General features: G+C 42.3%; 1 protein-coding gene across 1 annotated transcript in view; it reads right to left on the reverse strand.

The window, feature by feature from the left end:
- The window catches only part of LOC137156599 (FRAS1-related extracellular matrix protein 1-like), a gene marked incomplete at its 3' end in the record, with an annotated part of 46,595 nt that overhangs the window by 18,828 nt on the left and 10,236 nt on the right, over positions 1 to 17,531 (reverse strand). Inside the window, exons 2-4 of the mRNA XM_067553480.1 lie at positions 9,417 to 9,922; positions 3,086 to 3,180; positions 544 to 845 (exon numbers count right to left, since the gene is read on the reverse strand). Coding sequence (XP_067409581.1) covers positions 544 to 845; positions 3,086 to 3,180; positions 9,417 to 9,647 — 628 coding nt within the window. The remainder of the gene's footprint in view (positions 1 to 543; positions 846 to 3,085; positions 3,181 to 9,416; positions 9,923 to 17,531) is intronic.

Genomic DNA, 17,531 nt, shown 5'->3' on the forward strand with positions numbered 1-17,531 from the left:
ATCCAATAGAAGCCGTAGTAAAATATTTGTTTAAACAATAAACTTGATAAACAGTACCAAAAAGCTCTATCAATGTAGCTAAGCTAAAAGTGCCCATAAGTTAAATGGACAATGTGACATAGTATAGGATTCCTTTCCCTCCTCACTCTTTCTAAATAACAATTGTGTTGGGTTGACTGATATTTTTCAGCTTCACTTTCCTTGTTGTGTTTCTGGTCAAGTAAGCCTTTAATTCTGGCTCGGATATTAATGCAACAATACTATGCCCAAAGCCTAGAAGTTTAATTGTACATCTTTGGACAAAGATAGATCCAATCCTTTGAGGACTGAGCACCTTTAATTCCCATTTTATCCTCAATATCCTCTTCCTCTCTCTGACTCTTAGTTGCAGAGATAGTTATTGTTGTGCATTAAACTTTGCATAACCACATCCATTTTAAGTAATGGATCTTAGCAACATGTATGAAGGAAACTATTGTGGCAGGTATTCTGTCCGCTCTCTTTGTAAATGATGTTAATACAAACAATTAAAGCATATCATACTGGATTTGTGGAAGAAGCTATGACGTTGATCTCCACGAGGCTCTTCTTGCTGAGGCTCTCCAATGACAACTTGACCATGGGCTGGTAGAAGGGTTTCTAAAGCAGCTAGTCTGATGGTGCATTGCAGGTTTATCTTTTTGTCATAGTCAAAAGTGAGAACATTCTTGTCAATCACTCTGGACAGGCCATAAAACTCAGGGACCTCCAAGACATTGGAGCTCATTTTGATGACATTACAATCTGGTTCAAGTAATTGCACCTGAAGGATGAACGTTTCTGTGAATGTTTCAGTTTCTGTAAATCTGTCGAGGATTAAAAAAATAATTAGTAATATGTCATTCCAACTTCCTTCGGGGCCTGTGAACTCAGCATTATCCTCAAATTCCCCATGTTTTCAAATCTCCTTGTCATCACATAACTAGGTTGTCAAGTTCTATGGCCCTGATAGAGATGCAGAGCTTTTCTCCTGACTCACCCCGGTATTAAGTGCTCTGCTTGGAGGTGCAGTTATTTCCATGGACTCATCCCAAACCATGTCATTCCTATTTGTTTGAATCCAGGATAATAAAGGATTTGATTGTCTTATAAGACAGATAGAATTTAGGGCAAGGACAAAGGTGTCTTTCAGGGAAAAACCATGGGAACAATCAAGCTCAGGGAATTTTATGTCTGCTGTCATGTAAGTGAGCTATAAAGGAATCCTCAGAAACACATGTACTATGCTAGGAAACACAGGGGGGGAATGCTACCTACTTACACGCCACCTCCATGACATTGCCATTGTATGCCACTTCTTCAGATTTATCACAGCTGAAACTTATCGGTGCCTTCTCACCTTGATTATTTCAACTCCCTTCCCTGAGGCATCTCCAAGTCTCAGATCTCCGGACTCCAGTAGGTGCAGAATACTGCATCCTACCTTTTCACACGAATAAAAAATTTGACCACACCACCCTCATTGTCAGATTCCACTGACTCCCTATTCATTTCAGGATCCAGTTCAAAATTGCTCTCCGTGTTTTATAAAACTCTCCGTGAACTTGACCCACTTGGACCTTATTTCTTTCTCTCTTCCTTGCCCCTACACTCCTTTTCCAGTTTCCTCATTTTCCAATACTGGCTTCTACTCTGGTTCTTCACACAGCGTTGCCATTGCTGATCCAAGATCTTTGATCTTCTTTGTAACTCTTGCCAACTGGCTGTGCCTTCCTGTACCTCCTCCATCTCTACAAGCTAATGAGATTAATTAGAAACCCAGTATCCTCACCTCATCGATTTGTCTTCCTTTAAGATGGATTGTGTGATCTAACATTACCACTGTTCAAATGTTTATGGAAGCTAGACCTGCACCCCTGATGTGATAAACACTATCACACCTTTAACAACAAAATGGACGCAGGACTCTAAAAGACTTGAATCTCTGGGAGAAAGGGAGGGGAAGGTTAATGGAGCTACAGATTCCACCAAGGGACACATTCTATCCCATTCTGGGCCCTGTAATCCACTCCAGTTCCCATCTGCCATTCCTCTGGTGCACGGACAAGAAGGATGGTCCAATCGTGAGGGAACTATGGTCTAGGAAGGCCCTGCTGTGTTGCAGACTTCCTGTGTAACCTTCGGAAAGTCGCTTAGCCTCTCTGTGCCTCAGTTCCCCATCTGTCAAATGGGGTTATAGTACTGCACTATTTCATGGAGATGGTGTGCGGATAAATACATTAAAAACTGTCACCCAGTTACCATCATATCTAAGAACCCAAGTACCATAAATAGACAGAATGTGTTAAAGTGGCAGACAAGCAAGTTAGATGTACTTTTTTTTTTTTAAGAGGAAAAAATTATTTCAAGCCCCAGTGCAAAGGACAGAGACAGACCTGTCGTGCATGGCACGATGGGGATTCTGTGCCTGGAATGGAACAGCTGTTACAGCAGAAAGGGGCTGCTCTAATTTATACCAGAGACTATTTAAGGCCTTGCCAGAGCAGAATCCAGTGGGCATAAACTTTCAAAACAATATATTTTTGTTTCCCATCCAGGAAAATGCTATCTAAAGAGGGATCATGAGGATTACTTATGGCCTGATAGTCATTTCCTCACTAGCATTGAATAGTATTTTACTTGACAAGAAGTCCCATTGAAGTCAATGGGATTATTTGTGGAGGAAAGTGCTGCTCAATGGGAGTAAGGGTAGCCCTCAATGTTTGTGCAGTGCTTTGAGAATGTAATGCGCTTTGTAAGTGCTGTTGTTAGTATTAACAGGAACAGTAACAAGAAGAATCACTCAGGTTCTGTAATATACAAATAACACAATGTTTAGTAATGTCAACAAATATTTTATCAAATCATTGCTTGTATATATTTTGACAGATAATTTTATAAATAGGTCACAGCATGGGTTATTGGTTAATGATGCCTTCCAGTGTACATAAGTAGTTACTGCAGCTGTAAATGGGAGAATATTTTTTGCCTGAAAAATGAACTGCTTTTTCTTCATGAAAAACATTTTACTCGTGATAAAAATGCATAATGCTCCAGTGCCACTTACCTGTACAGCCTAAGCATGACCATGTCTTCATCTAAAATTGGACAACCATTATGAGTATACTTGACTTCATTAGGAAGGAAATGACAGTCAAATACCTATTGAGGTGGAAAGAATAGATAAGTAAATGCTGTAAAGAATGTCAGGCTCTGGAGTTTCCTCCTTGAGTTCTCCTCTGATTGTCAGAGAAGTGCACTTAGAACAAAGGATGCTTTTTAATTTGTATTTTGTTTCTACAAAACGGGAGTCAGATTTTTGTGGTTCAGTGTGTGACAAACTAACCACATGCTGAACAAACTTAATTGTATAAAAGTTAAAATTTACTGAATTAAGTTTACCGTTTTTGGAGTTCGTTGTATTATAAATGCAAATGTTTATGAACTACTGTGAGATTGTAAGGAACTTTATCTGGAAGATAAGACTAATACAATCTCTGGAAGGTATTAGAAACATCCAGAATCTTTTTGGAACGATAAGTGTGAAGTGGATTTCTTAGGAAATATCGGAGTAACAAGAATGCAAATTCTCTCTTCCAAAGCCACACTTTTGTAGATACCCATTGGTGTATGAGCTATCTGTTTCTTAAGAATGAAGTAGGCTTGCATAAGAGGTGCTGTGTAGTTCCTTATAACTATAGCAATTACATCTGTTAACCATCTCTGAAGGAAAAGCAAGCAGGTGGCCTTGGGCAATCTGTCTGGGCTGGGAAACACACAGTGAAGGTAGGGAAGTGTGCAGCCTGGAAATATGCCATTCAGAAGAGAAAGACACGTTTCTTCACCCTGAAAGGCAACAGCTGGGGAGCTGGAAGCCTGAGAGTGGGTGCCTTTGCTGGACCACTGAGAGGAAATAGAGATGTAGCAGTTGCCCTGAACCGTAGTACAGTGTTAGCAAAGGAAGCGGAGAAATATTGGACACCAATGGTCTACTAGTATTTTACAACTTTAAAAAGAATTTTTAAGAATGTAAAAACAAGATCGTTTCAGTCAGAGCCGTCTGGCCTCAATTCAGCAAATCATTAAGCATGCATTTAAGTCCCATTGACAGGACGTGCTTGAGTGTTTTTGCAGAATAATGGACTCGTGCACATACTCAAATGCTTTGCTGAATTAAGGCCTGATTTAAAGACAAAGATGCATGTCATCAGTGTGTCTATCATAGGAGGAAAATCTCTCTTAACAGGATTGGACCTTCCATAATCAAAAGCAGCAGCTCATCATCATTCAGCCATAGGTCAAACCGTAGATAATAGAATAGTCATTTGTTATTGCTGGATAAAACTACTGCTTTTTGTTTCTCACAGTAAATTCCACGGAACTAGAATTTATATTATTTTTATATTGTGAAAGCATTTACATTGCAACAGGTTGTCAACATTTAAAAATACAATGTGAATTTCTGCTGAATGTTGTTCTTTAGATTTGAAGCCAGGTGGTAACTGTCATTTGTTTCTGGGGGTCTTCAAATATATCCCCTGACTTTAATTTTCATGAAGTGCATAGAATAGCAGAGAATAATATTTCAGTCCAGTAACTTAAGGGATAATTTGTTCTCCAAGCAGATGCAGGTGGGGCAAGACAGACAGGCTAGAGTATCCTGGAAATAATCAGACCAGATTCATTGTTGCAGCAAATGTTCTACCTTTTACTTGTGTGGGAGCAGCTCGTGAGAAATGTGCTAGTTGAGCTACTGGTTGAATCTCTTGTTCTTTTGAATCCCTCTTCTATATCTAAGAAAAACTAAGCAACCCTTAAAGGGGTGCATTGTGAATTTTCAATATGTAACACAACAGTGAACAATTTTGTCAGCCTTAACCAGCCTCTCTCTTTTCTTTTTTAGTGATGACTTTGATTAACATACTAACATTAATAAAATTTTTGTGAAATAAATGTTCTTTATTATAGAAAGGAATGATATTTAAATATTATTTTAATTAATGAACTAGAACGTGTTAACTGAAGTTCTCAAATCACTATGTTAAGAAAGAATACTCAGCTGAAGTTAGGAGCATTACCCTAAACAATATGCACAGTATATAAGTAAAAAAAACAACCCATCCTGCGTGTTCAATGTTATACATTAAGGGTCAGATTCTCAGCTGGTGTAAATCAATATAGCTCCTTCAAAATCCATGGCATTACACTGTTCAACACTGGTTGAGAATCTGGCCGAGTCTGAGAACCCGGTTTTCACCATGCATCTCTGGTTTTAGGCTGTGAGATACACTAGAGGATAAGGTTTATCTTATGAATAAACATTTTTACAAGACATCATTAGTTCCTGTTCTTAACTGATAACAAGGGAGATTTAAAACAAAAAATAAATTAAGGACCTTTCTACACAAGCCTCCTACCATTGACAGATAGTGATTATAAAATAAAGGCACAATCTGCTTTGCTAAAAGAAACATCTGTTTTATGTTTCCTAATATGTTTTCCTTTTATACGAACAGGCAACTGTAATTGTCTATAAATTTCCTAAGTAAAACAAAGGAGAGCTAAATCTTTTCCTAATTACTGACTAGCTTTGTTTTTTCCACTTCAACTGCTTTTCAATTACAATTTATAATTAAATTGTCACACATTCCTAGTACATTACTCACTTTAATGGCAGTAAACCATATCAAACTAAAGACAGTTTCTGACTGCAGCATTTCCTGGCCAACAAAGCATGCTCAGCACCAACCAGGAGCTAGCTTAATACCTTTACGCAGGATGGGTTAACACTTTAGGCCTATGTCTAGGATTCTGCCTCCCAAAGTCATGATTAGATTAAAATCTTTCACTTCATTAAACTTTCAGTAAAAAAAAAGTTTCTAGCCCTCAGGTTTGCAAAGAATAGATTGAAAACATGAGCCTAATGTAAGTGCTGCAGTGACATCTGCCTGAGTTTGCAGACAGCCTACAGCAAAAGGATGAGCAGCAGAGATTAGAGTCAAGAATGAAGCTACGTGGCTACAAACCCAACACACAGAGGATCAGGCCCCTCTATATTCGACTAGACCAAGGAGGCCTTTATGGTGCTGCTACAGCTCTAGGGTGTGACCCTGCTGCTTGTTGATGAAGAGGGCCTACTTCACCAGTCCAAGGAGGTGCTCTCCCAGCTCCTCTGGATATTGGGGGATTGGAGAAGAAGGCTCGTTGCGTTGGTTGTTGCCTCCTCCAGGTAGTCAAGGTAGAACAGGAGCAACTTGCCACCTCTTTGGAGTAGGAGGCCTTATGACTAAGGCCCTGGTCACTGAAGGAAGGAGCCCATTAGGAAGTCCAACTACCTTCCCCTATTTGTTTAGGGCATAGTTTCTCAACCTGTGGTACGCGTACCCCTGGGGGTATATGGGACACAGGCAGGGGGTACACAGCAAAAAACCCAGTGAAGGGAGGCGGGCGGCAGCCACCGGCTTCTGGGGATGCTAGGCGGCAGCTGCCAGCTTGAGCAGCAGCCGCTGGCTTCTTGGAACGCTGGGTGGCAGCTGCCCGTGTCCTGCCCAGTCCCAGCTCCCAAGTGGGACCCAGGTGGCAGCCTCCCTCACCCTGCGAGCTGGGCTCGCAGCTGGGTGGCTGCCACCCATGCCCCGACTGAGCCGAGAGACAGCCTCCCACGCCCTGGCTTGGAGATGGACAGCAGCTGCCTGCTGTCTGCCTACATCCTCAGGTCCCAGCCTGCATGAAAGCCTTCCCCGCCCCAGCTCAGAGCAGGTGGCAGTCGCTCACCTCCTGGGTTGGCAGCCAGGCGGCAGCTGCCTGAAACTTGCCCAGGTGGCAGCTCCCCTCCCCGGCTCAAAGTCCGGTGCCCAGAAAGCCAGGCGGAGAGCCCAGCGGTTTGCCCAGTTCTGGAGCCAGGCTCTACCCGCAGGCTTACTCTAGCACTTACTCCTGCTCTAGCTGAGCAGTGAAATTGACAACTATGACAGCCCCAGATTTTACCAGTATAAAAATCTTAAGAGGGGCCCACACAGTGTGATTTGCCCCAGGCCGGCACCCCCGTAGGGATGGCCATGGGGAGCACTGCTATCCACTCTGGTGGGCCGCTAGTGCCTGCTCAGACCTCACAAGTTCCTGCCTATGTGTGGAGAACACCACGTGACCCCACTATCAGGCCATAGTGATTGGCTGGCATTGACCTTTGCTCCTATATGGAGGAAGGGGAGGAGGAAGGAGGGGAGAAACAGCAGGGGGTTTGTGATCTGCCACAGCCACACAGCACTGCAGAACTCAGAACTCTCCTGCTTTACGAGAAATATAGTCATACAGCGGTAAAGGGGGAAAAGATTGTATTTCTCAGAGTGGAAAACTGAGTGTTGGGGTACTTATTAAAATTTTCAGAAGTTAGGGGGTACTTGCTACTTAAAAAGTTGAGAAACACTGGTATAGGGGATATCTTCCCTTATATCCACTATGTCCTACTCTGGGTTACCAGGGAACCTTATCCCCTTTGTAACAAGTACCTGCATTGGACATCTGCCACAAGGGGGCACCAGCAATTAGCTTGGCTGACCTCCCACCCCTACTCCAGCTGGGTTCCCAGACAGAGAGGGACTAGTTAACTAACACAGGCCAAAAATATGTACTCTCCTCAGTCAGAGAGGTGTACCCCCTCATCCCTAAATTTTTAGGAGAAGGTGAGGGTGAGAGGACAGCTGCTGGCTCTGTTTTTCAGGTGTCCAGGAAGTAAGTTTCTGGTGAATACACATTCCCTGGTGCTCCTGGAGAAGGGGCTCCAATCTAGGGCTTGGCAGAGCTCAGGGTAGGTACGCAAGGGTGGATTTATGTTGCCTTCACTCCCTGGAGCCTATAAACTCAGGCAGGCCCCAAAGTCAGTTATAGTGTCTTCAGGTCTGCTCTTACTTTACACAGATGCCTTCCCAGGAAGCTACTCCAGCCCTGGGGGATTCACTAGGGCCCAAGTCCTGGCTCCTCTTTTCACCTACACATGCCCCCAGTATCAGAGGGTCCAAAGGGGAGGGGGCATGCAGAAGCTAGTATAGGGTCTCTGTGCCACACAGGGGTTTTTTCCACACTGGGGGAATCCTCCATGAGCAGTTAAACCAGTTCTATAACTCCTTTGAGTCAACAGAGTAGCACAAAGAAGCTGTAGTGGGAGCAGCATGTACAGGAGTAACACCCCAGCACCACTACTCCAGGAATGTGCCTTATCCTTGGCCCTTACAGCACAAGTAGTCCATTATTTGTTATCAAGGTCAAAATTTTTGGTGAAGGTCCAGACTCCAGAGAAAATAATACAAAGAACCAATAACAACATCAACAACAGGTAAATAAAAAGATTTTTTGGTCCATTCAAAAGTGTCAGGCAGTCCAGATTTGTCCTGCGATCCACCCATTGACTACCCCTGCCTTACCATCTGTACATGTCCAGGATCCTAGAGGCAAAAATATAACTCTCAAAGTTTTGGTCCAGTTTAGATAAACAACTCTGGTGTGAAAAAATGGTTGTCCACATCACAAATACTTCAAGAATAAGATTTTTTCTGGGTAGTTTGATACTTTTGTTTGCAAAACCAGGAGAAGATCATACATATATCAGACTGGATATATTAAAGTTAACCAGACCTTTTCAAATCTTGAGCGGAAATAAGGTTTGATTATGGTTTGTTTTGGATCTATTCATCTTTTATCAGTATCAGTTTGTCCATGCTTATTACTACCAATAGCTTTATTCTACTAAACTCAGATGGTGGAATTTACCAGGAAGATTAGATGAAAGGTGATACATGAAATACACTTTGAAGTTGCTACATATTAGACATTTAAAAAGAAAAGAAAATCATTTTATAAACTTACATCTGTTAGTAATCTGGTTGTTGAGGAGCAGAACAAATAATACTGTATGCAATGTGCTTATTGTATGTGATCATTATTTTTAATTGCTCCCCATGTAGTGACTGCGTGACTAAAATGTAAAGAGTTTTAGCCTTCTATGCATTACCCTAGGGACATTGGTTATCCTCACTAAACACAAACAAGCAGCTGCAGACTGCACACTAGCTCCTAACAGAAAGCTTGAAAGACCTGCTGATTTAGTTCACCGCAGTGGAAACCAGATACTGGTCAACTCCACCTTTATGTGCAGGTGTTACTGTACTCATGAACAAATGTTTTAGGCTACAGGGATATAATTCTCATCCGGCCAGCTATTTGTAATGAAAAACTAAATCTCACTCACAAAGGTAGTGTAATGTTATGCCTGTTAATTACTAACCCACCCTTTCAGATGACTGTTTCTTACAATAAAACTATTTTACATCCTATAAGACACACACACGTACACACAAACAATCAAAGAGACAACAGTGCAGTAAAATTTTGATAACACATACCTGTGGAGTTAGTTTCCCAACCCTCTGTGTTATTGGCTCATTAATCACAACTTCCACTTTGCAAGCATCTTTCTCTCTGGGGATGGAAAACTGCAGATCATCTTCTGACAGGAAGACAGACTGGCCCTTCATCACTTTCACCCCAAGGTTGACACTGATAAAGGAGGAGCAGACGCATCTCAGGATAACAGCGAGCAGTGAAAACAAACAGCTGTTCTCAAAGGGCTTCATAATGGTAGGGGAATCCAGTTCCCTTCAACTAGTAAAAGTCTTAAACAAAAGAGGTCTTCTTTTTGTCCTCCAACAGAGTTTCACCATATAATCAAGGGGAACATCTTCAATCACCAGCAATAATGTACTGTATGTTTTCTATTAAGATATGCCCCTGTGATTGAAATGTGGCCGAGGGTGCCTTTCAAAGTATTCTTGGGCTTTAATAAAACTCGTTGATCAATTGTGACAAAATGATGGATGTGCTTTCAGAGTACTTTAAATGTCTGCTAATCCTGTAAAAGACAGAGGAAAAAATGGTATGAAGCACTGAGCATCTATTGAAAAGACAGGCAAAGAGATCTTTCATCAGTCCCACAAATGCAGTTAATTTCAAACAGTAAACTAACTTGACCCCATGCAACGTTAAAGGCAGTGATGGTCAGAAAATGGACTATTTAAAAATTGCACCATCCTACTCAACAAATCTATCTGCTCCTTATACGAATTCTGAGTTGTACCTGCTAACTTGAAGCATACATATACACACACACTGAATCTTGAGCATGTATAGCATCCTATGTATAACTACTTTTTACTACTATTAGCACTTCAGAGCCAACACAGCTATGAGACACTGAGCTGGATTCTATTCTGAGTAGTGTATCAAGACAATAGCTAAGTAGGTTCCAAACAGAGATGCAAATAGTTCTCCAGATTCAATATATCTGAATGGAGGAGCGTGGAGCAACTGCCTGTTGTTAAATCTACTACTGCATTGCCATGATATATTAAAAAAACCATTAGCCTCCAATTTAATAGACCCTACTGAGACCCAATGCTCTATCCTCCCTCTGCTGGCTCTGAAGTAGCAGATTAACTAGCCTGGAACATGAAAATAAGTATATGGCATGATGTTGCACAACAACATTGAAATTGTTGCTGCTCCCATCAAAACTGAGACGGGGCTGAGGCAATCTATCAATGGAAAAGGAAAATATCTGTAGTGAAAATGAATTATTTTCAAATGTATTCGTGAAAAACAACAGGAAATAAAAATGAGGTCTCTTAAAGCCCTTAGAGTTAACCTTCATCCTTCTCTGCTGGATAAACTGAGTACCAGGAAGTTTATTTTGCTTGTGGCTCTTTGAATGCCACATTTTTAAATAAGGACCTTTTAAAAAAGCAGCTTTATTCTTCTGAGGAAAAACAGACTTTCGAATGTCAAAAAGTCCATTTAGCTAGTTCAAATTTCCCAAACTAACCAGAGATGTTTCACAAAGTTTAGAGAATGATATTATTTTATTTTAATTAAATCTGATAAGGTCTTTCACATTTCCATGATGGTAAAGCTCCAAGCTCCAATAAATGCTCCTTAAGTTTCTAGGAGAAATTTTCTAATGCCCTCAACCCTTATTTATACAGAATGTCCAAACTAATGAAAATTGTACCACCACTAGTTGTCTTTCCCCCAAACAAAAAAAGATCCAGAACTGCAAACCTCTTATTGACTCACTTTCATCCTTAATGTTGACAGTTAAGTCCTTGCTAAGGTGTTTCCCAGTAGATAGGCCCCACTGCTCCCTACAATTATACATACTGATCAGTCTGGTTTTATATTTCACAAGACTGATCCACTCACTTTGGCCTCAATTCAGAAAGAAAGATAAGCATGTGCCTGGCTTTAACCATGTGACCTCGATGGAACTACTCACATTCTTAATGTTAGGCACATGATAAAGTAATTGGGCCCTCTAAACTTCAACTCAGAGAAGACAGTTGACTATTGGGTTTTTCTTTGTTTGTTTTAATATATATTTGCAATCCTAAAAACTTTCATTTTTGGTCTTAAATTATATGCATGGGTCAGACCAGTGTTTCTCAACCTGGGGGTTGTGACAGTTTTAGAGGGGTCACAAGTGCAGAGCTGGTATTGGGGGTGGCAAGAAAGGCAATTGCCTGGAGCCACAAATGCCCAGCCCCGTGGGGGTGGGACTATCAGGGGTACAGTAGTTTGGAAAGGTTAAGAACCACTGGGTCAGACTATTTCAGCAAAATCCATCTATGACAGAACTGGCTAAGAACATACAACCTGATTCCTTTAAGCTTGCAAGAGGGACCAGTCACAGTTTCTCATTAGTCCCATAATTGTGTGCATTGGTCACTGAACCCCTAGCCATTGCCCTTTGGTCATCTTCATTTACTGAAGAAGTTAAAAGTGGCAACCACAAACATAAGCTTTCACTCTTGGTTAACGACCAACTAATACACTTCACTTCTCCTTGAAACTTTTTAGGAGTCAGATCTGAGATCTGCTTTCTATTTTTGGGAAGTTATCCAGCCTGAAAACTAATTTAAATAAATCAACAGCCACCCCCACTAAATTCCTGGACAAAAGATACCAATCACATCACCAGCAGCCACTTCTTCTCTGTTGGAGAACAGACAGAGGAACAATAGGAAATAGATGTGAGTTTGTATAAATTCTGTCTTTTGAAGTGCCTTAAAATCCTCTCATTAGCAAGATGTAGCATCAGGTCCTTCTCTCTCTTCCCCATTTTGTATTCCAACCCCACAAATTCTCCAACCTGGTCAAGTCTGAATAGGCATGTGGGTAGGGAGCACCAAGGATATGCCCCTACCTACTTCCACATACAAAGGTAAGCCTGCATACAAACGTGCGACTGGCTGGGGACCTGACTGGGGACAGAAATCCTTTCCAAATATATTTCTTCTCTGCTGTGTCTCATCACCACAATATGGTGAAGTGCCACATCACCACATAGCAGTGACACCCATGAAAACAGCCAGTGACCTGATGAGCCCCCTTCTCCCAATGTACTTTAAACATTGCATCCAATGTGCTCTGCAGTACTTGGCTGCTGAGCTCCAATCAGTGATGCAGTATGTTCATTGTCAGGAATTAGTTAATGCGTACTGTCCTTAACTGGATGAAATCAGACTGCTCAGCTGCATGTCATAGCTAGCAATTCATGGAGCTACTTCTTTAGCTCAAGAGGTGGAGATCTCTGTTTCCACAGTAGGAGGATCCTACTAAGATCATGTGCCCACTACTGATGTGAAGTTCCAAGTGACCAGGGTATCCAACATACGGTAATTGTGAAAACTTTGGTGGCAAAGATTTGTTACAGCATGATTTTTAAAGTATGCTGGCCTCTCTTTGGATTAAAAAAGATGTTCTAGTAAGTCATCATCACATCAAATTCAGCCCAAGTGTCAGTATAGCTTCACTGGCTTAACTAGAACTGTACTGTCTCAGGTGAGGCTCCTGACTGAACACGGTCCAAACCCCACAATACCCCATGGTGGATCGCGCACATAAGAGGATCTTTTCGAACTCTGCAGCTGTGAAGGAGGATGAGGGCTGCAGCAGGAGGGTTATCTTGCCACTGGGTCCGGGTTTTCCTCCTGTCTAGGTTTTCCTCCTTCGTGTGGTTACCACCTGTGCACCGGTTTCCCCACGTTAAAAGGTTTCACGTGCAGGCCTCTGACAAAGGGCTCACACCTACATAAAGTTCTGCGATGATGGACAAGTGGTGGTGAAGACAGAAGCAGCGACCTCTGGGAGTCTTCAGTCACAAATTTGCATGCAGGCAGCAGCTGTGTGATGGTCATCTTGTGCTTGGCTGAGACAGAAATGCATTTTGGCAGCAGTGGCTGTGACTAAGCAAGCCTTTTTTAGGATCCCCTCCGGTCACTCCAAACGGGGAGTAGGCTAGAAAAGGTGCCCCCAACATAGGTTGTCTCACACTCCTCTAACTGGATGACCGCATCCAGTGGGATCACTCAACTCTGAGGCCAAAATAAGAGATAAAAGACAATAAATGTTGCCACTTGGAATGTCCTCACCCTTATGGACTCTCAGAACAGTGAATGCCCAGAAGGAAGAACTGCCATAATTGCCAGAGAATTGGAAAGAATAAACATTGGCATTGCAGCCCTTAGTGAGACCCGCCAGTCCGATGAGGACCAATTAAAAGAGGATGGTGGCGGCTATACGTTCTCTAGAAAGGAAAGCCAACCAAAAGAGACACATCCACGGGATTGATTTTGCCATAAAAATAAGATCGCCTGTCAGCATTTGGAGCTTCCTGGGGGGGGATCAACGAGCATCTCACGACTCTTCAACTTAAGCTCAGAAACAACCACTATGCCATGGTCATCAGTGTGCATATGCCCCAACACTCAATGGATGAAGAAGACAACAAGGAGCAGTTTTACTTCGCTCTCAATGCAGCCTTCACAGTCACACCTAAGGAAGACAAACTCATCCCCCTGGAAGATTTCAATGCCAGGGTTGGACAGGATTCCCAACTCTGGCGCAGCACAACAGGCAAAGAAGGGGTGGGAAATGTAAACTCCTGTGATATTCTCTCTTCCTCAGCAAATGTGCGGAGCATGATCTGCTCATCACAAATACCATCTTCAGGCAGAGCAACAAATTTAAGACCACCTGGAAACATCCTCGGTCCAAACACGGGCACGTCCTCGACTATGTAATAGTCAGAGCCCAAGATCATACTGACATCCATATAACACGAGCCATGAGAGGTACAGATCATTGTTGTACAGATCATTGATTAGTAAGATCAGCCATGTACATGCAGCTCGCTCTACCACACCGCAAACACCCAAAGACTAAGCGAAAGCAGTACAACATCAAAGCAATTCAAGACCAAGCCAGTTGCAAGACTTTCTGGCAATACCTGTCTGAGAAACTCTCTAACTTGTCTGATAACATCACTGACATTCAAGAGCACTGGAATCAATTTAAAAATACTATTCACAGTGCATGTGATGAAACCATAGGATATTTCTCTCACCAACATCAAGACTGGTTTGATGAAAACAATGAGAAAATCCTAACATTAATTCAACAGAAAAGAAATGCATTTTGTAACTGACAAAATGACTCCTCTAACCAACAAAAACATGAGGCCTATCACCTCAAAGCCAAAGTCCAAAGGAGATGATGCGACTTCAAAAATAAATGATGGCAAGAGAAGTTTTCGTAGACCAGAATGACATGAGAAGCTTCTTTCAAGCAACAAACGCTATATATGAACCAAGTTCCTAAGGCCCAACCCCTTTATGTTCCCAGGATGGCTCCACCCTCCTTTAGGACAATGCAATCATTAAACAATGCTGGAAAGAGCATTTTGAGAGCCTACTAAATCACAAAACCATGGTCTCTGATGACACTATTGAGTTTATTCCATACTGTTCAGCAATGGAGCACCTTGCTGATCCCCCATCTTCTGAGTAAGTCCGACATGCCATCACCCAGACAAAAAAAATCACAAGGCACTTGGCCCAGATGGCATCTCAGCTGAGGCTTTTCAAGCTAGGGGCACAAAGCTCCAGCAAAAACTCCACCAACTCCTTGACAAAATCTGGACCTGCGAAGAAATTCCACCTGACCTTAAGAACGCCAACATTGTTAAAATATTCAAGAAAGGGGACAAATTTTTATGTGAGAACTACAGGGGTGTTGCCCTCCTCTCCATCACAGGGAAGATCTTTGCCCAGATCCTACTAAACCGCCTCCTCCCCCTTGCTGAGGAACTTCTCTCCGAATCACAGTGTGGCTTCAAGCCATCTTGAGGTACAACTGACATGATCTTTGTGGCACAACAGATTCAGGAGAAGTGCAGAGAGCAACACCAGGAACTATTCATGACATTCATTGACCTAACCAAGGCCTTTGACGCGATCAGTCACAATACCTTATGGAAGGTGCTGTGCAGGCTAGACTGCCCATAGAAATTTATTTCCATCATTAGACCACTCTATGACGGGATGACTGCCACCATTCTGTGCAATGACTGAGAGACCGAACCATTCATCATTTGCACTGGTGTCAAGCAGGGCTGTGTCATTGCTCCAACACTCTTTTCCATTTACCTTGCCATGATCCTGATTCTCATCTGTGACTGTCTTCCTGACAACTCTTCAATCTCTGACATCTCCAAACAAAATCTAAGATCACGAGAATTGCATCATTGACCTTCAATATGCAGATGATTGTGTCATCCTCGCACACACAGAGGCTGACATGCAAAGCACCCTAAATGTTTTTGCAGATGCCTATCACAGCCTGGGTGTCTCTCTCAACATTGGAAAAAACCAAGGTACTCTACCAGCCCTCACCTGCACAAACTACTCTTCATACTCCACAAATCATCAGCAGCAGAGAACCACTGGAAAATGTGGACCATTTCCCATACCTTGGCAGCCATCTCTCCCAAACAGCCAGCATCGACACAGAAGTTGAATACAGGATCCGCTGTGCCAGCACATCCTTCGGAAGACTACTTAAATGAGTCTTCAAATGACAGAGATCTGCAAACAGGCACCATGATCTTGGTCTACAAGGCAGTTGTTCTCCCCACCCTCCTCTATGGGTGTGAGACCTGGGTGACCTATAGATGACATCTCAAGAGGCTGGAGTGGTTCCAGTAGCGCTGCCTTAGGAAGATCCTCAGGATCAGTTGGGAAGACTGACGCAATAACATCAGCATTCTCTCTCTAGGCAACATCAGCAGTGTAGCAGCACAGGTCATGAAACACCAACTCAGTTGGGCTGGCCACTGTGTATGTATGCCTGACACTCACCTCCTGAAGCAAGTCCTCTTCTCTCAGTTAAGTCAGGAAAGGAGGGCTTGTAGAGCGCAGAGGAAGCGCTTCAAAGACATATTGAAAGTACACCTTAAAAAGGGTGGTGTCAATCCAACAAACTGGGAGGACTTGGCACAGAACAGAACACAGTGGTGCCATGCCATACACCAAGCCTCAGCCCATTTTGAGGAGAACAGACGTGCTCATGAGACAGAGAAGTGACAAAGGAGGAAAGAAAGGAGCCAGTTAAGTTACTCTATTAAAATCATGGATGCAATAGTATAATTATTGGCTTCCTTGTGGTTTCATTCATAGCAGAGGCAAGTAGACAATTCCTCAAAAGATTGTAATACCACCTACCTAGCTGACAGCTGAAACAAATTTCCTTTGAAAGCTCTGGGATGTCTTGAATTATAGGATGGCAAGTGGGACAAAGTGCTTTGATCCACACTCAGGTTCCTGGTCTGTTTACATATTGTAAATTACATTTTGTTTTCTCTCCAAGAAAAAGTCCATATAACATCTTATTTAATCATGGGGAGGCAGCTAGCATTGTAGATGCCTTGTTTCACTTCCTGAGTTCCCATTTGCAGCTCCTACAAGTGGTGTTTCCAAATCAGCAATGCCTAACACACACAAACAAGGGCATCCCAGGACAAAAATAAATAACCATAAGAAGTGCAATTATTCCAGACATGAACAGAAATATATTCTCTTTATTCATAACTATGTACATTTGTAACTTGTTCTGAAGAAAAAAAACCCTCTCCAAATGTACTTACATGCAGTTTATTTAAGCAGCTAATTAATCGATCTGGACGTCTCTTTGGACTTCAATTTATTTACTAATCTGAATTGTTTCTACAGTACATGGCGCTTTATGGAAAAATAAAAGGAGACAAAGTCCCCACAGCTAAGAATTTACAGTCCAGGAGTGGAATCCTACAAACCCTTAAAAACTCATCTGCAAGATTAGGCATTAGATTACCATATACAGATGGGTAATGGATGTAACAATTTAATCTGGATTCCTGTTGTTGAAGTTTGGCATGTATCTTGCTGTGCTAGGATTATTCAAGTATATCGGCTGTAACCGTATTCTTAGACCGTCATCTCATCCCAGACTTTAAATATCAATTAAATGAATCTATAGTGGAGACTACTAGGAACCTTCCCTATTGCCACATCCTCTCTGTGCTAGAGGACATTGGACATTGGCAGGGGGGGCGGAGGGGAGGGGAATGAGATATCTCCCTGGCTTCCATC

This window comes from Emydura macquarii, unplaced genomic scaffold (genome assembly GCF_026122565.2).
Source record: "Emydura macquarii macquarii isolate MOO-44397 ecotype Brisbane River unplaced genomic scaffold, CSIRO-AGI_Emac_v2 contig_1451, whole genome shotgun sequence".
Classification (NCBI taxonomy): Eukaryota; Metazoa; Chordata; order Testudines; family Chelidae; genus Emydura; species Emydura macquarii.